The sequence below is a fragment of the Misgurnus anguillicaudatus genome, chromosome 7 (genome assembly GCF_027580225.2).
Source record: "Misgurnus anguillicaudatus chromosome 7, ASM2758022v2, whole genome shotgun sequence".
NCBI lineage: Eukaryota > Metazoa > Chordata > Actinopteri > Cypriniformes > Cobitidae > Misgurnus > Misgurnus anguillicaudatus.
This window is the reverse complement of record NC_073343.2, coordinates 11424173-11450017: the sequence shown is the minus strand read 5'-3', so window position 1 is coordinate 11450017 and position 25845 is coordinate 11424173. Positions and strand designations below refer to the sequence as shown.

The 25845-nt window shown below is 40.2% G+C and overlaps 1 protein-coding gene across 3 annotated transcripts in view; it reads left to right on the top strand.

Annotated features, from left to right (window-relative positions):
* Positions 1-25845, top strand: part of arhgef33 (Rho guanine nucleotide exchange factor (GEF) 33) — a 110947-nt gene that overhangs the window by 61011 nt on the left and 24091 nt on the right. For 2 of the 3 annotated variants that reach the window (XM_073869427.1, XM_055171778.2), the window contains exons 3-5: positions 18079-18176; positions 18265-18371; positions 18457-18558. In XM_073869427.1, the coding sequence (XP_073725528.1) occupies positions 18079-18176; positions 18265-18371; positions 18457-18558 (307 nt within the window). Of the gene's footprint in view, positions 1-16135; positions 16301-18078; positions 18177-18264; positions 18372-18456; positions 18559-25845 lie in introns of all 3 variants that reach the window. The other variant, XM_055171776.2, reaches the window with a different exon arrangement.

Genomic DNA, 25845 nt, shown 5'->3' with positions numbered 1-25845 from the left:
GTGCATCAAGTGGGTAAATATCAGTGGGCTATTTAATGTTGTTTCTGAGCCATTTGGGGACTGTAGGTAAAAGAAACCCCACATTTTAAACAAACGGGGGCACTAGTGAGCCACTTAAGAGACACGCCTTTATCTGACCTTTTTGTCAACACTTAACAGCCGACAACTCTGATGTGTGTGCCAAATTTAAATTTAATCTAAGCACGCCAAGAGCCTTAAATATGCCTGAAATGAAAGTAAAGTTTGACGCGTTGCCATGGGAACAGCGTTCGAGATGTCAAAAATTCCTTCGCAATTTAGCATCTACAATGTCTCAGCATGATGTTGACCACTTTTGGTGTCAATCGCATGAATCCCATACAAGGAGTATTCAAAAGTTCACAGCATGTAACTGTCAGTCTTAAATATGTGTAAAAATGAAAGTAAAGTTTGACACGTTGCCATGGGAACAGAGTTGGAGATATCAAAAATCCCTTCGCAATATATCGTCTACAATGTCTCTGCATCATGTTGACCACTTTTGGTGTCAATTGCATGATTATTCTAGAAGGAGTATTTAAAAGTTAACTGCATGCAACTGAAGGGCTTAAATATGCCTTTAAAATGAAAGTAAAGTTTGATGCGTTGCCATGGGAACAACGTTTGAGATATCAAAAATCCCTTCGCAATTTATCATCTACTATGTCTTGGCATCATGTTGACCACTTTTGGTGTCAATCGCATAAACATTCTAGGAGGAGTATTTAAAAGAACATCACATGGAACTGTCAAAAAAATCAACCTTTGTGACTGCAACACTTCCTGGCGCCTGGTGGTGGCGCTATACCCGAGCCTCACAATAGGCACATCGATGCGATCGGAATCTTCAGACGAACAAACACCCCACGTGTCATCACTATAAGACATTTTTTGCCTTAGATATTAGACACTTCCAGTTTCTCTGATTTCGCCATGACTTTGCCACTTCGCCATGGCAACACCGTTCGAGATATCAAAAATCCCTTCGCAATTTAGCAAGTCCAATGTCTTGACATCATGATCACCACATTTGGTGTCATTTGCATGAATCCCCTAGGAGGAGTATTCAAAAGTTCACCGCATGCATTTTTTAAACAATCCAAAATGGCGGACTTCCTGTTGGGCGGAGCTAAAATGTTAGAGGGCGAAAGTTGTTCGGGTCGATGAGATCTATATGTGTACCAACTTTCGTAAATGTGCGTACATGTTTGCCCGATCTGTGCACTCCTGTTTGTTTTTGCATTACAGGGGGCGCTACAGAGCCCCCGTGCCACGCCCGTGTTCCAGCCTTTGGCTTTCGGCGATCACGGACGACTCTGATGTCTGTGCCAAATTTCAAGAGTTTTCGAGTATGTTAAGGCCCCCAAAATGTCCAAAAGTGTTGAAAAAAAAAAAAAAAAAAAGAAATAAAAATAATAATCCGAGCAAAAACAATAGGGCTTCGCACCTTTCGGTGCAGGCCATTCTGGCCTGCTCCTCGGTGCTCGGGCCCTAATAATAATCCGAGCAAAATCAATAGGGCTTCGCACCTTTCGGTGCAGGCCATTCTGGCCTGCTCCCCGGTGCTCGGGCCCTAAATATAGCTGCAAGCAGCGATGGCGGGCCCTCGCACGTATTTTTACCGCTACACGGTGCCTCCGAGAAAACGATGCACGGTGGGCAAGTGCATCAAGTGGGTAAATATCGGTGGACTATTTATGTTGTTACTGACCCAATTGGGGACTGTAGGTAAAAGAAACCTCACATTTTGGACAAACGGGGGCGCTAGTGAGCGACTTAAGAGGCACACCTATGTCTGACCTGTTTGTCAACACTTAACAGTTGACAACTCTGATGTGTGTGCCAAATTTGAAGTTAATCTAAGCATGCCAAGAGGCTTAAATATTCCTGAAATAATAGTAAACTTTGATGCGTTGCCATGGCAACAGCGTTCGAGATGTCAAAAATCCCTTCGCATTTTATCATCTCCAATGTCTCAGCATCATGTTGACCACGTTTGGTGTCAATCGCATGAATATCCTAGAAGGAGTATTGAAAAGTTCAATGCATGCAACTGAAGGGCTTAAATATGCCTTTAAAATGAAAGTAAAGTTTGACGCGTTGTCATGGGAACAACGTTCGAGATATCAAAAATCCCTTCGCAATTTATCATCTACTATGTCTTGGCATCATGTTGATTACTTTTGGTGTCAATCGCATAAACATTCTAGGAGGAGTATTTAAAAGAACGTCACATGGAACTGTCAAAAAAATCAACCTTTGTGACTGCAACACTTCCTGGCGCCTGGTGGTGGCGCTATACCCGAGACTTACAATAGGCACATCGATGCGATCGGAATCTTCAGACGAACAAACACCCCGCGTGTCATCACTATAAGACATTTTTTGCCTTAGATATTAGACACTTCCTGTTTCTCTGATTTCGCCATGACTTTGCCGCTTCGCCATGGCAACACCGTTCGAGATATCAAAAATCCCTTCGCAATTTAGCAAGTTCAATATCTTGACATCATGATCACCTCGTTTGGAGTCAATCCCATGTATCCCCTCGGAGGAGTATTCAAAAGTTCACCGCATGCATTTTTTAAACAATCCAAAATGGCCGACTTCCTGTTGGGCGGAGCTAATAGGTTAGAGGGCGAAAGTTGTTCGGGTCGATGAGATCTATATGTGTACCAACTTTCATACATGTGCGTACATTTTTGCCCGATCTGTGCACTACTGTTTGTTTTTGCATTACAGGGGGCGCTACAGAGCCCCCGTGCCACGCCCGTGTTCCAGCCTTTGGCTTTCGGCGATGACGGACGACTCTGACGTGTGTGCCAAATTTCAAGAGTTTTCGAGTATGTTAAGGCCCCCAAAATGTTCAAAAGTGTTAAAAAAAATAAAAATAAAAAAAATAATAATAATAATAAAAATAATTAAAACTGCAAGCAGTGATGGAAGGGCCCTCGCACGCATGTGCACCGCCACTCTATGGCTTAGTAAAGCAATAAACCAGGGGGATTGAAATTTCCGTGGATAAATATAGGTGGATATTCAAAGGAACTTTAAAGTGCCACTACTCCTTTATGCAGCAGGTGGCGCTATGATTGTAATTGATTGTTGTAACATTGATGTGTTGAGGCCAGGACCCTTGTCAAAGGTATGATGTCTGTGACAGGTCGGACATTGCATGTCTGAGTTACAACAGCTTTCTCATGGCGAAAAATCAAACTTTGACAGACCACCACGGACACGCCCCTTTAACGAAATGTCAAGATCTTCACAATTTATCATTGTGAAGTCCCTAAGTTCAGACTGACCAAATATGATGATGATCTGAATACATTTCAATGAGCAGTACATCACAGTGTAAAACATGTCATTTCCTGCTTCCAGCAGGTGGCGCTATAACTTTTACTGAATATTGCCATGATGATGTGTTCAGGACAGGACAATTATCAAACTTGTGAAGCGTGGGTCAGATTGGACATTTTAAACCTGAGTTAGAACAAGTTCCTGTTTCATTGCGAAACACAGAAATTTGGCAAGCCGCCACGTACACACCCTCCATTGAAATGTCAAAATCTCAGCAATTTAGCATTGCAAAGCCCTTTAGATGACACTCACCAAATATGATGATTATCTGATTAAATTTATAGGAGGAGTTTGTTAAAATATGAAGGCCAGAAATGGCAAAATTTGCACTTAAATTACAGAGAAAATTCAAAATGGCTGACTTCCTGTGGAGTTTAGAGCTTTGCTCCAAGAGACTTTTTTGTAGGTCTTGGGGTGATACATGATCCTACCGCATTTCGTATCTGTGCGATTAACGTAGCGGGGGGCTGCTCTATTGAATTTTTGTAGGTGGCGCTATAGAGCCATTTTAACACCCCCAGTTCTGAAGCCTATATCACATGAAAATATTCGCCACTTTTGACACGTGTGCAACGTTTCATGACTTTTTGAGCTCTTTTAGGCTGTCAAAAATGGGATTCATTTAGCGATACTTTGCGAGGCCGCAACGGACACGCCCTTTTAACGAAAAGTCAAGGTCGTTGCTATTTATCATCACACAAGGTCTTGAGATTAGACTGATGAAATATGATGTTGATATGGTTAAATCTCTAAGAGCAGTAAGTCACAGCATAAAAGGTGGTATTTCCTGCTGCCTCTAGGTGGCGCTATGACTGATACTGAATTATGCCATGTTGATGTGTTCAGGCCGGGACCCTTATGAAACGTGTGAAGTTGGGGGCAGATCGGAGTATGTATGTCTGAGTTACAACAGCTTCCTGTTTCATGGTGAAACATCACACTTTGCCAGGCCGCCACGGACACGCCCTTCAACGAAAAGTCAAGATCTTTGCAATTTATCACCGCAACAGGCTTAACATCAGTCAGACCAAATATGATGATGATTTGATTAAATCTCTAAGAGCAGTAAATCACAGCGTAAAACATGGTATTTCCTCCTACCTCTAGGTGGCGCTATGAGTGAAGTTGAATATTGGCATTAAAATGTGTTCAGGTCAAGACCCTTATCAAACATGTGAAGCGTGGGGCAGATTGGACATTGTATGCCTGAGTTAGAGCCACTTCCTGTTTCATGGCGAAAATGCAGAAATTTGTCAGGCCACCACGGACACACCCTCCGACGAAAAGTCAAGATCTCCGCAATTTAACATCGCAAAGGCCTTTAGATGAGATTGACCAAATATGACGATGATCGGATTAAATCTGTAGGAGGAGTTCGTTAAAGTATGAAGCCTGGAAATGACCAAATTTGCACAAAAATCAAGGCAAAAATTCAAAATGGCCGACTTCCTGTGGGGTTTAGAGCTTCGCTCCAAGAGACTTTTTTGTAGGTCTTGGGGTGATAGATGATCCTACCACATTTCGTATCTGTACGTTTTTCGTAGCGGGGGGGCTGTTCTCTTGAAATTTTGCAGGTGGCGCTATCGAGCCATTTCTACACGCCCACTTCTGGCGCCTATGCCACATGTAAATTTTCGCCACTGCTGACATGTGTGCAAAATTTCATGAGTTTTCGAGCATGTTTCGCCCCTCAAAAATGTGATCCATTTCGGAGAAGAAAAAGAATAATAAGAAATATAGCTGCAAGCAGCAATGGCGGGCCCTCGCACGTTTTTTTACCGCTACACGGTGCGTCCGAGAAAACGATGCACGGTGGGCAAGGGCATCAAGTGGGTAAAATATCAGTGGGCTATTTAATGTTGTTTCTGAGCCATTTGGGGACTGTAGGTAAAAGAAACCCCACATTTTAGACAAACAGGTGCACTAGTGAGCCACTTAAGAGACACGCCTATGTCTGACCTTTTTGTCAACACTTAACAGCCGAAAACTCTGATGTGTGCAGAGATGTATAGTAACGAAGTAGAACTACTTCACTACTGTACTTAAGTACTAATAGGCAGTATCTGTACTCTACTGAAGTATTATTTTTTTCTCCTACTTCCACTTTTACTTCAGTACATATTTTCGATGAGTTTAATACTTTTACTCCAATACATTTTTTATGTGCTGCATAGTTACTCGTTACACTCAAATGTTACGAATCATTCCAAACCTACATTATCACTGCCGGAGCGTTGATACACATTAGAAACACACACAGATTGTGGTCTAAACCAATAGGAGATAGTGAAGAGCGGACCCCTCCCTCTCACTGACAAATATGAGCCGCGGTTGTGGACAAATGTGAAGTGAAGAGAGAACCAAAGTGCACGAGAGAGACCGATAGAGAGAGAGAATTCGCGAGAAAGGGCGAGTGTGCGCGAAAGAAGGAAACCTAAATACATTGAAACATCTTGTACCTTTACCTATTACCATTACATCGACTAATATTTTATTAATTCTGAATTTTCTATTGCCATATTAGTTAAATTAATCTGAACATTCCTGTCCTTGTACTCCTGCTACAGCCAAAGCAATTGTGAGTGTCCTTTAGCTTAAACATTTGAAATAATATAAACAATATTATATTCAAACTTTTGACTGTTTTCTTTAATAACTACATTACACAATACTTGTACTTTTACTTTCAGTACTTGAGTAGTATATTTTAAAATAAACTACTTGCAATACTTAAGTACAAAACATGTTTAATACTTCAGTACTTCCACTTAAGTGGTGTGCTCACTTTTTTGATAGAGCACTTGTACTTTTACTCAAGTCTGGGTCCCTAGTACTTTATACATCTCTGGATGTGTGTGCCAAATTTAAAGTTCAACTAAGCACGCCAAGAGCCTTAAACATGCCTGAAATTAAAGTAAAGTTTGACGCGTTGCCATGGGAACAGCGTTCGAGATGTCTAAAATTCCTTCGCAATTTATCATCTACAATGTCTCGGCATCATGTTGACCACTTCTGGTGTCAATCGCATGAATCCCATACGAGGAGTATTTAAAGGTTAACAGCATGTAACTGTCAGCCTTAAATATGTGTAAAAATGAAAGTAAAGTTTGATGCATTGCCATGGGAACAGCGTTTGAGATATCAAAAATCCCTTCGCAATTTATCATCTACAATGTCTCGGCATCATGTTGACCACTTCTCGTGTCAATCGCATGAAAATCCTAGAAGGAGTATTTAAAAGTTAACTGTATAAAACTGAAAGGCTTAAATATGCCTTTAAAATGAAAGTAAAGTTTGACGCGTTGCCATGGGAATACCGTTTGAGATATCAAAAATCCCTTCGCAATTTATAATCTACAATGTCTCGGCATCATGGTGACCACTTTTGGTGTCAATCGTATGAAAATCCTAGAAGGAGTATTTAAAAGAACATTGCATGGAACTTTCAAAAAAGTCCACCTTTGTGACTGACACACTTCCTGGCGCCTGGTGGTGGCGCTATACCCGGGAGTCACAATAGGCACATCGATGCGATCGGAATCTTCAGATGAACAAACACCCCGCGTGTCATTACAATAAGACATTTTTTGCCTTAGATATTAGACACTTCCTGTTTCTCTGATTTCGCCACAACTTTGTCGGCTTGCCATGGCAGAACCGTTCGAGATATCAAAAATCCCTTCGCAATTTAGCAAGTCCAATGTCTCGACATCATGTTCACCACTTTTGGTGTCAATCGCATGATTCCTCTAGGAGGAGTATTCAAAAGTTCAACGCATGCATTTTTTAAACGATCCAAAATAGCTGACTTCCTGTTGGGCGGAGCTTAAATGTTAGAGGGCGAAAGTTGTTCGGGTCGATGAGATCTATATGCGTACCAACTCTCGTACATGTGCGTACATGTTTGCACGATCTGTGCATCAATGTTTTTTTTTGCATTACAGGGGGCGCTACAGAGCCCCCGTGCCACGCCCGTGTTCCAGCCTTTGCCCGTTCGCAATGACGGACGACTCTGACGTCTGTGCCAAATTTCAAGAGTTTTCGAGTATGTTAAGGCCCCCAAAATGCCCAAAAGTGTTAAAAAAAATAAAAATAAAAATAAAAAAAAAAATAATAAATTCGAGCAAAACCAATAGGGCTTCGCACCTTTCGGTGCAGGCCATTCTGGCCTGCTCCTCGGTGCTCGGGCCCTAATAATAATAATAATAATAATAATAATAATAATAATAAACCGAGCAAAAACAATAGGGTCCTCGCACCCCGGTGTGCTCGGGCCCTAATAATAAACGGAGCAAAAACAATAGGGTCCTCACACCCCGGTGTGCTCGGGCCCTAATAAATTCGAGCAAAACCAATAGGGCTTCGCACCTTTCGGTGCAGGCCATTCTGGCCTGCTCCTCGGTGCTCGGGCCCTAAATATAGCTGCAAGCAGCGATGGCGGGCCCTCGCACGTTTTTTACCGCTTCACGGTGCCTCCGAGAAAACGATGCACGGTGGGCATGTGCATCAAGTGGGTAAATATCTGTGGAGTATTTCATGTTGCTACTGACCCATTTGGGGACTGTATGTAAAAGACACCCGACATTTTAGACAAACGGGGGCGCTAGTGAGCCACTTAAAAGACACGCCTGACCTTTTTGTGCACACTTAACAGCCGACAACTCTGATGTGTGTGCCAATTGTTAGGTTAATCTAAGCACGCCAAGAACCCTAAATATGCCTGAAATAAAAGTAAAGTTTGGGGCGTTGCCATGGGAACAGCGTTCGAGATATCAAAAATCCTTTCGCAATTTATCATCTACAATGTCTCAACATCATGTTGACCACTTTTGGTGTCACTTGCATGAATAGTCTAGAAGGAGTATTTAAAAGAACATTGGATGGAACTCTAAAAAAAATCCACCTTTGTGACTGACACACTTTCTGGCGCCTGGTGGTGGCGCTATACCCGGGAGTCACAATAGGCACATCGATGCGATCGGAATCTTCAGACAAACAAACACCCCCCATGGCATCACAATAAGACATTTTTTGCCTTAGATATTAGACACTTCCTGTTTCTCTGATTTTGCCATAAATTTGTCGGCTCGCCATGGCAGAACCGTTCGAGATATCAAAAATCCCTTCGCAATTTAGCAAGTCCAATGTCTCGACATCATGTTCACCACTTTTGGTGTCAATCGCATGCATCCTCTAGGAGGAGTATTTAAAAGTTCAACGCATACATTTTTTAAACAATCCAAAATAGCTGACTTCCTGTTGGGCGGAGCTTAAATGTTAGAGGGCGAAAGTTGTTCGGGTCGATGAGATCTATATGCGTACCAACTCTCGTACATGTGCGTACATATTTGCCCGATCTGTGCCCCAATGTTTGTTTTTGCATTACAGGGGGCGCTACAGAGCTCCCTTGCCACGCCCGTGGTCCAGCCTTTGCCCGGACCTGATGGCCGACGACTCTGACGTCTGTGCCAAATTTCAAGACTTTTCGAGTATGTTTAGGCACCCAAAGTGCCCAAAAGTGTTAAAAAAAATAATAATAATAATAAAAAAAATAATAAAAATATAGCTGCAAGCAGCAATGGCGGGCCCTCGCACGTTTTTTTACCGCGACACGGTGCCTTCGAGAAAACGATGCACGGTGGGCAAGTGCATCAAGTGGGTAAATATCGGTGGACTATTATATTTTGGTACTGACCCTTTTGGGGACTGTAGGTAAAAAAAAACACACATTTTAGACAAACGGGGGCGCTAGTGAGCCACTTAAGAGACACGCCTATGTCGGACCTTTTTGTGCACACTTAACAGCCGACAACTCTGATGTGTGTGCCAACTTTTAGGTTAATCTAAGCACGCCAAGAGCCCTAAATATGCCTGAAATAAAAGTAAAGGTTGGGGCATTGCCATGGGAACAGCGTTTGAGATATCAAAAATCCCTTCGCAATTTATCATCTACTATGCCTTGGCATCATGTTGACCACTTTTGGTGTCAATCACATGAAAATCCTAGAAGGAGTATTTAAAAGAACATCGGATGGACTGTCAAAAAAATCCACCTTTGTGACTGACACACTTCCTGGCGCCTGGTGGTGGCGCTATACCCGAGACTCACAATAGGCACATCGATGCGATCGGAATCTTCAGACGAACAAACACTCCGCATGGCATCAAAATAAGATATTTTTTGCCATAGATATTAGACACTTCCTGTTTCTCTGATTTCGCCATGACTTTGCCGCATCGCCATGGCAACACCGTTCGAGATATCAAAAATCCCTTCGCAATTTAGCAAGTCCAATGTCTTGACCTCATGATCACCACGTTTGGTGTCATTTGCATGAATCCCCTAGGAGGAGTATTTAAAAGTTCACCGCATGCATTTTTTAAACAATCCAAAATGGCTGACTTCCTGTTGGGCGGAGCTTAAATTTTAGAGGGCAAAAGTTGTTTGGGTCGATGAGATCTATATGCGTATCAACTCTCGTACATGTGCGTACATTTTTGCCGAATCTGTGCCCCAATGTTTGTTTTTGCATTACAGGGGGCGCTACAGAGCTCCCTTGCCACGCCCGTGTTCCAGCCTTTGCCCAGTCCTAATGGCCGACGACTCTGACGTCTGTGCCAAATTTCAAGAGTTTTCGAGTATGTTTAGGCACCCAAAATGCCCAAAAATGTTAAAAAAAAATAATAATAAAAAATATAGCTGCAAGCAGCGATGGCGGGCCCTCGCACGTTATTTTCCCGCTATACGATGCCTCTGAGAAAACGATGCATGGTGGGCAAGTGGATCAAGTGGGTAAATATCAGTGGGCTGTTTAATGTTGTTACTGACCCATTTAGGGACTGTAGGTAAAAAAAACACATTTTAGACAAACAGGGGCGCTAGTGAGCCACTTAATAGACACGCCTTTATCTGACCTTTTTGTGCACACTTAACAGCCAACAACTCTGATGTGTGTGCCAAGTTTTAGGTTAATCTAAGCACGCCAAGAGCCCTAAATATGCCTGAAATAAAAGTAAAATTTGCCGTGTTGCCATGGGAACAGCGTTGGAGATATCAAAAATTCCTTCGCAATTTATCATCTACAATGTCTCGGCATCATGTTGACCAATTTTGGTGTCAATCTCATAAAAATCCTAGAAGGAGTATTTAAAAGAACATTGGATGGAACTGTCAAAAAAATCCACCTTTGTGACTGACACACTTCCTGGCACCTGGTGGTGGCGCTATACCCGAGACTCACAATAGGCACATCGATGCGTTCGGAATCTTCAGACGAACAAACGTCCTGCGTATTATTACAATAAGACATTTTTTGACTTAGATATTAGACACTTCCTGTTTCTCTGATTTCGCCATGACTTTGTCGCTTCGCCATGGCAGAACCGTTCGAGATATCAAAAATCCCTTCGCAATTTAGCAAGTACAATGTCTCGACATCATGTTCACCGCGTTTGGTGTCAATCGCATAAATCCCCTTGGAGGAGTATTTAAAAGTTCATCACATGCGTTTTTGAAACAATCAAAAATGGCCGACTTCCTGTTGGGCGGAGCTAATAGGTTTAAGGGCGAAAGTTGTTCGGGTTGATGAGTTCTATATGTGTACCAACTCTCGTACATGTGCGTACATTTTTGCCCGATCTGTGCCCCAATGTTTGTTTTTGAATTACAGGGGGCGCTACAGAGCTCCCTTGCCACGCCCGTGGTCCGGCCTTTGCCCGGACCTGATGGCCGACGACTCTGATATCTGTGCAAAATTTCAAGAGTTTTTGAGTATGTTAAGGCCCCCAAATTGCCCCGAAACGTAAAAAAAAAAATAAAAAAAAAAATAATAATAATAAAAATAATAATCCGAGCAAAAACAATAGGGCTTCGCACCTTTCGGTGCAGGCCATTCTGGCCTGCTCCTCGGTGCTCGGGCCCTAATAATAAATTCGAGCAAAAACAATAGGGCTTCGCACCTTTCGGTGCAGGCCATTCTGGCCTGCTCCTCGGTGCTCGGGCCCTAAAAAATAATAATCCGAGCAAAAACAATAGGGCTTCGCACCTTTCGGTGCAGGCCATTCTGGCCTGCTCCTCGGTGCTCGGGCCCTAATAAATTCGAGCAAAACCAATAGGGCTTCGCACCTTTCGGTGCAGGCCATTCTGGCCTGCTCCTCGGTGCTCGGGCCCTAATAAAGAGTATTTTATCATGTGTGGTTACACATAATTTATATGTTTGTACAAACACACATTTTATTTCTGTACTTCTCAAAATCCACATACTGTATATTGCCTAAATGAAAATATATAGGTTTACCAAATGGTTCAGTGATTAACCATTAAGATCAGTTGGATTTAGTGCTGGTCAAATGTATTTACGCATATGAAATGAGAAGCATATCAAAAGTATTGTGAGCATTGTATTGTGAAAGACAATTACTTCAAATGAAATGTATTTCTTTGATGACACAATCATTAAGTGTGGTGAAAAAGTGAATGTATAATTTTGTGTGTTGTACTAAGTCAATTGAACATGTGATTACATGTTTGAAAAAAATGACTTTTTGATGATCTGCTTTGAGTTTTGTACTAAAAGCTGTGAGGTTTTACCACATACTTGTGAAAATAGCACCAAAGCGAATAAAAAAAAACTGTAACACTATGTAAAATCAATTAGCAATACAGTAAAGAATATTTTATCATGTGTGGTTACACATAATTTATATGTTTACAAACACACTTTTTATTTCTGTAGTTCTCAAAATCTATATACTGTATATTGCTGAAATGAAAATATATAGGTTTACCAAATGGTTCAGTGATTAACCATTAAGATCATTCGGATTCAGGGCTGGTCAAATGTATTTACGCAAATGAGTTGAGAAGCATATCAAAAGTATTGTGAGCACTGGATTGTGAAAGACAATTACTTCATATGAAAGATATTTCTTTGATGACACAATGATTAAGTTTTTTGTGTGTTGTACTAAGTCAATTGAAAATGTGATTAACTGACTTTTTGATGATCTGCTTTGAGTTTTGTACTAACAGTTGTGAAGTTTTACCTCATGATTGTGAAAATTGTACCAAAGCGAATAAGAAAAAAAACTGTAAAGGGGAAATTTCACAAAACTTTCAAATACATTTTTGGTGTCCCCAGCTCAAAATACTATATAGATAATTTATTATACCATGTTAAAATTGCCACTTTGTAGGTGTGAGCAAAAATGTGCCCCACGGTTCAGGTCGTGTCATTATATTTGCGCTGCCTACTGCTGTGACATCATAAAAGTGAGAGCGTCATTGGAATGCTATTCCTTCCCATACATTAATTTATTTCTCAGTCCGCCACAAAATCAAAATTGACCACCACAAATAAATGTTTGCACCTCGTGTTTATCACTACAGTTGTCTAACATGACAGTTTTTGTACAAACACCCGTGGCATCAGTCGACGTGCTCCGCTGAGCCTGATTTAAGTTGCAAAATGCTGTACATGCGGAGTTTCGCGTCACGAATGTGCCGCCACAAACCCCAAGTCTGGAAAACACTGGTATGGTGTTCCTGATTCTCAACATGTGAATTTTTTTCACCGCTAAAAGGGAGTTTGGGAACTTACAACAAAGCACAGATGACAACAGGTTTGCTCGAAACAGCGCAAACACTGTTTTCAAGTCACGTATTAGTATCAGTTCAGCTCGCTTGGAAACCCAACCAAAGACCCCAAAAGTAAGCCGACCCGACCCAAACCGTGAGATACTATGCAATAGAGGGTATGCATGTGACGTCACCTTCTGCAAAAGTGACTGCGGTTACGGGTACTTCGACTCGCCTGAAAAGTCCGCTCCCCTTCTCCCTCTCATAATGGGAGAGGGAGGGTGTTACTGCGCCGAGTCGAGGTGCTCCCGAAGGTGCTGTTGCGCCATAGAGTGTAGCTCCTCTTTTAAATCCGCTTAGAAAAGCGCTACGTTTTATTTTGTACCACCAAACTTGCTCGTATAACTACTCGTCTTAAATAGGAAAAACGTTGATGTGTTTGGTCACTTCTAACTTTATCTCTAAATGGTACCATTAAATAAATGGGGCTAAGCTAAATGCTATCGAAGCGTCGCAGCGCGCTCCGGCGCTTGCGTGCGCGCGCACAGATGGTGGAGGGATGTATCAACAATTCTTAGTTTAGGTAATAACATATTTTAATATTGAAAATGAGTAGACTATTCCTTTAAGTGAATGGGAAGGACTGGCGTATCATATGCACGCCAAAGTGGAATTTGGCGTATGTATTGCATGAGTTTTACACTTCGTGCTATTTATTCAGATGCACACATTATTCCGCATATGATTTGAATATTAGTCGAGAGTATATAACGGCAATGAACGTCTTATATGGCAATAAATATCCACATAACTTAATATAAGGAAGTAGGATTGGCATGTAAATTGTATTATTATTACCGGAAAAAAAGCAAAATAACTGAAATAAACTCTGAGGTAAATGCGCCAAACACGTTAAAATAAATGAGCAATAACAGTGGAAAAAAAAACATTATTATCTCTCAAAACTTTATATGACAAAAATTATATTTAAAGGAAAAATTCTTACAGTTTTTCAAAGATGTAAAGAAAGTATTCCATATTACTCCCGTTTATGAGCACGTTCATCTCTGGCCTCCCTCTGTTATGTAATAGCTGATTGACAGGTGCGCATCTCCGTCTTTCAAAAAGGTAGGCCTATCATTTTGAATAGTTACTCATTTAGGAAAATTATCCATGATTTGATGATTTTATTATTATTATGAACTATGATTTTTTTTCAGATTGATTACGATTTGTATTACCGTAGTTTTACTACAAATACAAGACCTTTTTTTTTTACCACGGAGGGCCGGTGGTACACAAAATTTCCCGGTAGATTTTTTGGTCCCACTCCGCCCCTGCTTGTGTTCTACAAAGGTGGGATGGTTTAATAGTGTTAGGCAAGACAAACATATATGTCAGGAAAAGCAATGTTTGGCCATATGCCAATATCCACAGACTACTGATTGTTTGGCAAGTTGTTAGGGTCACTGTTAAGGCCAACTAAATTCATTTTAAGCTGATAATAGTCAGTTTTACTGACATTTCCGCAACAGCCACTATGAAAACCAGTCATTTTGTTGAATGTTTGCCACTCAACAGGGCGAGCTCCGCCATGGTCAGGTGGAAAAGTGACGTCAATGCAAACCCTCTATAGAAAAACGCCATTACTGGGAGCGCCGTAGTTAGTTTAGTGCAGATTAAGGGGTGGTATTATCATCTCCTGACATCACAAGGGGAGCCAAATTGCAATTACATACACTGTAAAAAATGTCTGTAGAAATTACAGTATTAATGGGTATTTCTTGCAACTAGCTGCCAGTAACTTACTGTAGATTTTACATTTATGTTATTTACTGGCAACATTTTGTTCAAAGTTAAATGAACATGAAACCTTTTTTTGACTTTATCTTCTACAGTAAGTTACTGGCAACCAGCTGCAAAATTACAGCAAATTTTTTAGAGTGTATTTTTTCACATGCTTGCAGAGAATGGTTTACCAAAACTAAGTTATAGGAGCATTTCACCCATAGAAACATTAATCTTTATTGAAATTGTGTCACATTTGTAGTCGAAATGTAACATACATTTAGAATTTGGTGCCTATTTGACCGAGAAAGGGGTGTTTGTAGTCACACCCCTTCAACAAAGATATTGCACTTCCTTCTTTCAATGATGCAAAATGATGCTTTTTACATCATTGAAAGAAGGAAGTGCAACACTGAAATCTGTATTTCTCCTGTCTCAGTGGCAACTGAGGATATTATGCATGACCATTCAAAAACATCACTGGGGTTCTAACTATACAAAGCTTAATGCAAATGGGTGAAGTGTCCCTTTAATTGGTTGTTCTATTTCACAATTTTCTATGTTGATAAAAGCACTGGGTACCTAATTATAGCACTTAAACATGGAAAAGGATTTCCATGATATGTCCCCTTTAAATACATCCTTCATAAAATCCAACTAATTAAAGGAAATGCAAAATACATTTCGAATTTGGTGCCTATTTGACCGAGAAAAATGGTGTTTGTAGTCTCACCCCCTCAACAAAGATATTGGACTTTCTGCTTTCAATTATGCAAAATGATGATTTTTGCATCATTGAAAGAAGGAAGTGCAACACTGAAATCTGTATTTCTCCTGTCTCAGTGGCAACTGAGGAAATGATGCACGAGCATGACCATTCAAAAACATGACTGGGGTTCTAACTATACAAAGCTTAATGCAAATGGGTGAAGTGTCCCTTTAAAGCAGTGGTTCCCCAACTTTTTCAGCATGCGGCCCCCCTTGTGTACGGTGCATTCCTTCACGGCCCCCCAAAGAAAATCTGTGACAAAAAACTGTTCTAAAACTCAACATTTTAATTAAAAAAAAACATAAAATTATATTACAAAGAATTCATGATATATTAATGTATTTCATGAAATGTCATAAAACTGGGGCCCCCCTGGCACCATCTCGCGGCCCCCAGTTTGAAAACCACTGCTTTAAAGCACACTCGTGTTTAAATATAAAGCAGCTTATGTAAACAATCACTAACAGAAAGAGTGTGACTGCGCTCAGGCCATATTTAGTGTGACCCCTTACTAAAAGAAACTACAGTAATCTGAAGTTGTTGTCCTGGCTTTTACTCCTGATTAATTCTTTATCTTTGGTTCAGTTTCTCATTAAACCTCAAACTCTGATCCCTTACTTTAGTTTCAGTCAATGTGTTCGGAGCTGAAGTTAGGTTTTGGTAGGGTGGCCGAAGATGTTGCCACCCTACGGCAAACCTACAGTCAACTGGAAGAGACAGTCTCCACCTATCAACAGGAAACTAGTGACAAGATCCTGTCTCTCAGAAACACGCTTAACACCTTACAGGTTCTGAAACACAGACATACATAGAGAAAGTGTGAAATGTATTCATATATATTTCATATAACCAATAATTAACAAATACAATATGCAATTAAAATTACATTATCAATTTAGCATTCACATACCTTATATTCATTAAATCTGTCTTGTCAAGATTTGTTGAAAATTGTTGAGTGTTGATTGTTGATCTGTTGACATGTTGTGTGTCAGTGTTTTGTTTTTAAAGGTCACATTCTTTCTGATCCCATTTTTTAACCCTAGTGTGTAATGTTGCTATAATAGCATAAATAATACCTGTAATATGATAAAGCTCAAAGTTCACTGCCAGGTGATATATTTTCTTTAATTCAATTCAATTTTATTTATATAGCGCTTTTCACAATTGTAAATTGTTGCAAAGCAGCTTTACATGAGTAAATGTAGGGGAGAACATAGAAAATCAATAGATAATATGAGAAGTAGAATATTGTGGCTAAGGATAAACCGTACAAGCGAGCGTTGTAATAATGTAACGTATACAGTAAAGTGCTTAAGTTAAGCCAAAGTTGGCTGACTTTCCCAGGGACGAAAAAACCCCTAGGAGAAAACCCAGTGGGAAAAACTCTTAGAAGGACAAAAAACCCTTGGAAGAAATTAATATATATTTATATATATAAACACGGTAGGGATAGGAAGTGGGTAAGCAGATTAAACTGGTTTAGCCGGTGGTCGTTGGACGCGCATCGGCTGGGCATCAGTAGATCAGTGGTGTGATGACCTTCACAGCAGCAGGAACTGGGTCTGTTTGTCTCATTGCCCTCAGGGTCAAGGACGAGACAGGGAGAGAAAAACAGAATTCTATTAGTGTAGGGGCCGTTCGCATGTAATGCAAGTGTCATACAGTATTGTGGTTTAAAATTCGGTCGGTTCCAGACAGGCTACCTATTGCGGCAATAGCATATGACCCATATGAGAGTGCTTTGTTCTAGTCAAAATAACTATTGCAGGATAATTACATTTACTGGACATTTTATGTGAATTCTTTTTAACAGAATTTGTTAAAACCTCTGCTTGATAGTGACCCCAGCAACTTGTCAACCCACCTGTGGTCTGTGGACGTTGGAATGAACAATCAATTAACATCTCCTTTTGGTGTTTCTTGGCAGTCTGTAAAATGATAGCTCAGAATTCTTGTTAATCTGTTAGTACAGTCTATCGCACAACAGCTTTTTCCCATTTAGACGTGTTTGCGCTGATTTCACACTGTACTCAAAAGCTGCCGCTTTGCGGTTACGCCCACTGAGTGGCAAAAGACAGTCATGTCACATGCATACCCTCTATAGTTTTTTTGACTAACCTCCGCCCACAGGAATATGTCAGTCGCCAGCTAAGCTAACGGCAAGCTAAGCTGCTATCGAATCACAACACACTAAACAAGCTACACAATCAGAACTCGATACGTATTTCTGAGGGAGGGACTTAATATAACAAGGAAGACATCAGCCCGTTTTTAGGACAGTGAAAACAGCGGTATACAGATAAGTAAATTGTGTGAAAAATACAGCATTTTTTAACACGTGAAACATATACACATGTTATATTGTGCACTGTAAACACAATCAAAGCTTCAAAAACACAGAAAGAATGGGACCTTTAATTATGACAGACAGTTATTTTATGTTTTTTATTGTTGCTACGAATTTCATTATTTTGTGTGTGTGTGTGTGTGTGTGTGTGTGTGTGTGTGTGTGTGTGTGTGTGTGTGTGTGTGTGTGTGTGTGTGTGTGTGTGTGTGTACGCAGGAGGATATAGGCACTGCTCTAGCACAACTATGTGAGATGAAAAGCAACCAAAAAGACCTACAGAGAGACCTTGACCGCATACAGATCACACATCACAGGTGCTACACACTCCTTATTTATATAATAAATGTATACATTTTGAATTCCAAATACATAGACTTAATTGTGGTGCCATGTTACTGACAGGAAAGGATCAAGGGGGGAGGGCTCGGTGGAAGGCAACGGCTCCATTTCCAGCCCAACAGACCTTAGTCACATTCAGCATTACATCAGCAGCCTGTCAGCCAATCAGAGTGAGTACATATAATATGCATATAATAACCATGAACCAGAAATTATTGTATGGGACTATAACTAAATATGTGTTTTTGTGGTTAGACATTCATCCTGAACATGACAATACTGGCCAAAAGAAGCTCCCAGTGTGGAGAGAAAGAAAAAGCAGCAAAGATTTGACCGAGCAGAACAATTCAAGTTTAAGTATGCAATGTATCTTATTGTTCAAATGTCTTGAGCCTTGTATTTAAAATGATTATGTTTGGTATATTTAAAATTAAGTACTATTTTATCATTAAAAATTATATTGTCACTATTAAAATTTGAATTAAAAGCTGAGTTTGAAATTTAAAATACCAAAAATAATCTCTGGGACTGACTCTACCTCAAAGCTAATGATACATGATTACTATTAAAACGTTCATATACTGTAGAGTTGCAAGAAAAAGTATGTGAACCCCTATGAATGAACTGTTTTTCTACAGTGAGTTGCCATAAAATGTGATCTGATCCTCATCTAGGTCACAACAATAGACAAACACAACTCATAAGCCAACAACACACAAATAATTCTAATTTCTTATGTCTTTTTTGAAAACCCCCATTCAACATTCACAGTGCTGGAGGAAAATGTAAGTGAACACATAAACTAATTTGTTTCAGAAGTTGGCAAACTGGAGTCCAATTAATAAAATTGGTTTAAATGTGTGGTTTAGTGCTACTTTGATTAATAAAAAAGACACTTAAACATTTTAAGATTGCTGTCCGTAAGAAACATCAGTGCCTTGCAAGAGGGAGCTCTCTAAAGATATCCGATTAAGAGTTATTGCACTCCATAAGGCTGAATAGTGATACAAAACAATCTCAAAATGTTTAGACATCCATCAGTCGACAGTGAGACAAACTGTCTATAAATGGAGACAGTTTAAAGGGACACTTCACCGATTTGCATTAAGCTTTGTATCGTTATAACCCCAGTCATGTTTTTAAATGGTCGTGCATCATTCCCTCAGTTTCCCATTAGATGGGAGAAATGCAGATTTCAGTGTTGCACTTCCCTCTTTCAATGATGTAAAAATCGTCATTTTGCGTCATTGAAAGAAGGAACTGCTGTATCTTTGTCGAGGGTGAAAGACTACAGACACTCATTCCTCATTTTTCCAATGTGGGGGCTATGGGTGGGACCCACTCACGCTAAAGACCTATAGAGGGTATGCATGTGACGTCACCTTCAGCGAAAGTGACTGCGGTTACACCCACTGAGTGGCAAAAGACAGGGCGGCAGAATGAGTGTACAGTGTGAAATCAGCGAAACCACAGTGAAAACGCCTCTAAATGGAAAACAGCTGTTGTGCGATACACTGTAAAAAATTCCTGTTATTGTGTTATTGCAGCTGGGTTGCCGGTAACTTACCGTAGATTTATATTTAGGCAAGGCAAGGCAAGTTTATTTGTATAGCACATTTCATACACAGAGGTCATTCAAAGTGCTTTACATAGAAATGAGAAAACAATATATAAAAGAGAAAAAAGAAAATGTAAAATTAATAGATACACAATAAAATCACAATAAAAACAAAGATACATGAAAATTTAGAATAACAATTAAAGAAAATAAATGTGATTTTAATAAAAACACTTTAAAATGTTAAAAAGAATAAAACAGAAGTAAAAGTGACTTGACTTAAAAGTGCAGTCAGTGTGAAGCAGCACAGTGCTCATTCAGTAAATGCAAAGTTAAACAGATGTGTTTTTAATCTAGATTTAACCCTTATGTGTTGTTGGGGCCATTTTTGGCCATTTTTGCAATTTTTTTGTCTTAATTTGGCCACAACTTTCTCTGTGTTTCAGCAAATGGAATGATTTTTGGTGACAAATCTTATATTTACACATATTTTAAGAAAATGCTTTGAAATTTTTCAAAAACTCAACAATATACCGTGGGCAAATTCACTACCCTTACGTGTTGTTAGCGGCCAAAAAAGGCCACCAAACCAAACCGCTGCAAAAATACATCGGATGAATCCTTCCTCACACTTTTTCTGCATAAATCTGTCAATCAACCTCAGTACCGATCAAAACTACCAAATGTTTGCAAAAATTCCATGATTTCAACTCTCCCATCGCCAAGTCCATAAGTAGTGTCACCGATCCGGGAAAAAAATACACACAAAATGACCGATTCTCAATATAAAAAGTGAATGTGGACTGGATTTTCTTTTACCTTTTTTACAGTCTTGGGCATGCTAAAGATTGCTAAAAACATTGGCTTTGATGCATTTTTAGTTTTTGTGCAGCATCAGATTAATTTTTTTTCTCCCTCATTTATTGTTTGTGGCCATTTTTTCCCCATTGACTTCCATTATAACAACATTTTTTGATTGCAGAGCCATGACGCCTTATTGCCACGCGTTCTTGATTCTTTGTGGTTTTGCCTTTTGCGGGGAGGTGGAATTTGTCATTTTTGCTGTTGATCACCATGTGGCACCATTGGCCCTTTGGTAGCCTGTGCAGGAAACAGAGCTTCAATTCTGGATTGTACACTGAGTTATATGGAGTATAACAGCATATTAGAGAGAGAGAGAGAGAGAGAGAGAGAGAGAGAGAGAGAGAGAGAGAGAGTGTGTGTGTGTGTGTGTGTGTGTGTGTGTGTGTGTGTGTGTGTGTGTGTGTGTGTGTGTGTGTGTGTGTGTGTGTGTGTGTGTGTGTGTGTGTAGAAAAATCTGTAAAAAATATTCTCTGAATCAGATTTATGAACAACATTTATTATGAACCAAAATGCAAAAACAACTTCAAATAAACTGAACAATGAAGCAAGAGTAGAAGATGGATGGAGAACTAAACAATCAAACTAATTTTTAGTGTGTATATGTGTACGTGTGTGTGTTCAGTCTTTTCAGCAGGACTTGCAGCATATTACTTGGTGCTCTCTGCAAGTGTGTCTACCACAACGAATACAAGTGCTGACTGTTCTTTTTTTTTGTTCTGTACACCACTTGCATGTTCCCCTCTTCACTCCTGAGCTGCTGGTGCCTGCTGGTGTCTGTGGATTTGTGTCTAGAGGGACAGCTACAGGAGACTAAATCCCTCTCACCAGTGCAGCACCAACTGGTGCGCGAGGGAGGTGCTCTCTCCTCAATACTAACACTAACCCTACACACACACACACACACACACACACACACACACACAATGGTGTCACAGTCCATATAACTCGATGCACAAACCAGAAACCAAGCTCTGTTTCTTTGCACAGGCCACCAAAGGGCCAATGGCGCCACATGGTGATCAACAGCAAAAATGACAAACTTCACCTCCCTGCAAAAGGCACAACCACAAAGAACCAAGAATGCATGATAACAAGGTGTCACGGCTCCGCAATCAAAAAATGTTGTTATAATGGAGGTCAGTGGGGAAAGGTGGCCATAAACAATAAATGAGGGAGAAAAAAATTTAATCTGATGCTGCACAAAAACCAAAAATGCATCAAAGCCAATGCCCCCACCAATCTTCAACATGCCCAAGACTGCAAAAAAGGCAAAAGAAAATCCAGTCCACATTCACTTTTTATATTAAAAATCAGTGATTTTTTTTCTTCCTCAAATCAGTGCCATCACTCATGAGCTTGGCAATTAAAGAGTTAAAATCATGAAATTTTTGGAAACATTTGGTAGTTTTGATCAGTTCTGAGGTTGATTAACAGATTTATGCAAAAAAAAATTGAAAAAAATATTAATCTGATACATTTTTACAGCCATTCAATTTAGTGGCCATTCTTGGCCGCCAACAACACGAAAGGGCAGTGAATTGGAACAAGGCACAAGGGTTAAAAGTGTTTACTGTTGAAGCACATCTGATCTCTTCTGGAAGCTGATTCCAGCTAGAGGTGGCATAAAAGCTAAATGCTGACGCACCTTGTTTTGTGTGAACCCTTGGTATTTCTAACTGACCTGATCCTAATGATCTGAGTAATCTTTTAGGTTTATATTCAGTTAGCATATCTGTCATGTATTTGGGTCCTAAGCCATGAAGTGATTTATAAACGAGTAACAATACTTTAAAATCTATTCTAAATGTAACAGGTAGCCAGTGTAAGGAACTGAGGACTGGAGTGATGTGCTCAGATTTTTTGGTTCTGGTCAGAATTCTGGCAGCAGCGTTTTGTATAAGCTGCAGCTGTCTAATGGTCTTTTTGGGGATCCCAGTAAGGAGTCCATTGGAGTAATCCACCCTGCTGGTGATGAAAGCATAAACAAGTTTCTCTAAGTCCCGTCTTGATACAAAACATCTAATTCTGGCAATATTTCTGAGATGGAAGTAAGCTGATTTGCTTATTGCTTTCATGTGACTACTGAAATTAAGGCCAGACTCCAAAAATTACACCAAGATTTCTGACTTTATTTTGTGTCTTTAGACCCCTAGAGTCAAGGTATGTGTTAACCTTGAGAGTTTCATCTTTATTTCCAAATACGACGACTTCAGTTTTGTCTTTGTTTAATTGGAGGAAGTTTTGACGCATCCAACCGTTAATTTCATCAATGCATTTACATAGAGAGTCAATGGGGCTGTAGTCATTGGGTGACAGGGCTAAGTATATCTGGGTGTCATCTGCATAGCTGTGGTAAGCAATTTGATTCTTTTTCATTATTTGACCAAGTGGGAGCATATACAAATTAAACAGAAAAGGTGCAAGAATTGAACCCTGTGGGACTCCACATGTCATGGATGTCCACTCAGATTTATGGTTACCTATGTTCACATAGTAACCTCTTCCTTGTAGGTATGTTTTAAACCATTTGAGGACCATCCCAGAGAGCCCTACCCAGTTTTCCAGTCTATGTAAGAGTATGGTGTGATCTACTGTGTCAAAGGCAGCACTAAGATCTAGTAGCACCAGCACTGATATTTTACTTGAATCAGAGTTTAAGCGAATATCATTTATTATCTTTATGAGCACTGTCTCTGTGTTGTGATGCTGACGGAAACCAGATTGAAAATTGTCCAGATAGTCATTTGAGTTTAAGAATTTGTTCAGCTGATTAAAAACAACCTTTTCAATGATCTTGCCTATAAACGGAAGATTTGAGATTGGTCTGTAGTTGCTAAGTATGGTTTTGTCTAGGTTACTCTTTTTTAGGAGAGGCTTAACAACTGCTGTTTTTAATGACTCTGGAAAGGTGCCTGTGATCAGAGAGGTATTTACTATTTTTAAGAGGTCAGTTTCTAAGCAGTTAAGTACCTTTTTGAGAAAAGATGTGGGGAGCGTGTCAAGGCTGCTAGTTGATGCTTTAAGATGTTGTACTGTTTCTTCCAAGGTTTTTATATCAGTTATGTCAAATTCTGAGAGAATGGCTAATTTCTGAGGTTGTTGCAATGATATCTGACTGATCACAGTACAATATGAGGCCGTATTGATCGTCATTCTGATATTACTGATCTTCTCAGAGAAGAAGGTTGCAAACTCATTGCATTTGTTGTCAGAGAGCATTTCACTAGGAACTTGATTTGGGGGGTTTGTTAGTCTCTCTACAGTAGCAAAAAGAGTGCGAGTGTTGTTTATGTTTTTGTTTATAATGTTTGAAAAGAAGGTCTGTCTAGCTGTGCCTAGTTCTACATTGAAAGCACGAAGACTGTCCTTATAGATGCTATAATGTACTTCAAGTTTTGTTTTCCGCCACATACGTTCAGCTTTTTCTGCATGTTCTTTTCATGTGCTGTACTGCTGTTGTGTTTCTCCAGGGTGCTTTACGTCTGCCAGTGATCACCCTGACCTTTACTGGAGCTATACCATCAATAGCATCTTTAACTTTTATGTTAAAGTTTTCAAGGAGAACATCAACAGAGTCTGCCGATATGTTTGGCAACATTGACATAGCATTCATAAATACCTCACTGGTGTTCTCATTTATGAACCTTTTTTTAACATAGACAGATCTAGCATCAGTGGCAGGACAGATCAATAAATCAAAGTAAACACAGAAATGGTCAGATAGGGCTTCATCCTCGATTACAGTGGATGAAATGTTTAGACCCTTGCTAATGAGCAGATCAAGAGTGTGTCCCCGATTGTGTGTAGGACCTTGCACGTGCTGGGTCAGATCAAAAGTGTTTAAAACATTTAACAGTTCAATTGCAGCATTGTTTTCTGCATTGTCTATATGAATATTAAAATCTCCAGCAATAACAAAATAATCAAATTCAGAGGAAATTGTTGATAAAAGTTCTGTGAATTCATCAACAAATGCTGAGGTGTATTTGGGAGGTCTATAAATAATTGTAAACAGAATGCGTGGTGTACCTTTTAAAGCAATACACAAATATTCAAAAGACTGGTAATCACCAAGTAACACTTGCTTGCATTGAAAGGCATCTTTGAATAAAGCAGCTATTCCTCCACCCCTTCTAACAGCTCTACAGACATTTATAAAGGTAAAGTTGGGTGGGGCTGATTCATTGAGGACTGTAGCACTGCAGCTGTCATCTAACCAAGTTTCATTTAGAAACATAAAGTCCAGGTTGTTAGTGGTGATAAGATCATTAACTAAAAAGGATTTGTTCTTTAGTGAACGGATGTTCAGAAGTGCTAACTTAACAGTAACTGGTTTTGGCACTGTATCAATCTCAGAATGACGTATAATAGGCAGTAGATTAGATAGAATTGCTGTGCGGCTGGAGACGGCCTTCATCTTTCTATCACATGTCAGGACCGAGATAGGGAAAGCTAAAGGGACATCGGGCACCCGCTTGTTCTTAAAATATTTATGATTGTTACTGCTGACGTAGCGGGAACCCAACACACATCAGTTACCAGTGCTGTTTGCAGATGAGGGCTGGTGTGATCCCTGACGTTGAGGCAGAGGTCGGAGTGCTCTCTCAGATGGAGGGGGAGGGCGGGCTGAGCCCGAAGGCTTTGGTGGTTGAGGAGCCCGCCGTTTCTTGGTTGATATTTGGGGACTCGCAGAAATAGAGTGTGAGAGCTTTGTTACAGCAGATAACACTTTATCAATTTTCTATGAAAACCCCACAAGTGGTGATGTTGGAGAGAGGTAGAGAGAGTGTGACGACATCAGCTGTGATTCTGGTGTTCCTGAAGGCTGGGAGGGAGTGTTATCATTCCTCTGGTCATTATCAACAGAAACGTCCTTGGGTGTTGATTCACAATCCAGCTGTAGCGAGGTCTGTGGGCCAGGCTCAGCCTGAGCTGTGTCTGTGAACAGTAGTTGTGACTGCAGAGTTTTATCCTTGTCATCTGAATGTCCATCCGGGTGCTGGTGTGAAATCCTGTGGTCATTTCCGCTGTTCAGTAGTGGACTGGCACACTCAGCTGATGGATGATGCATGGAGAAAAATATATTGTCTTTAAGCAACCTAGCACCTAGTTTGTTTGGGTGGATCCCATCTGTGTTAAAAAGTTGCCTTTGGCTCCATAAGATATTGAAATTGTCAATGTAATTCAGTCCTCTCATGGTGCAGGTTTTTTGCAGCCATGAA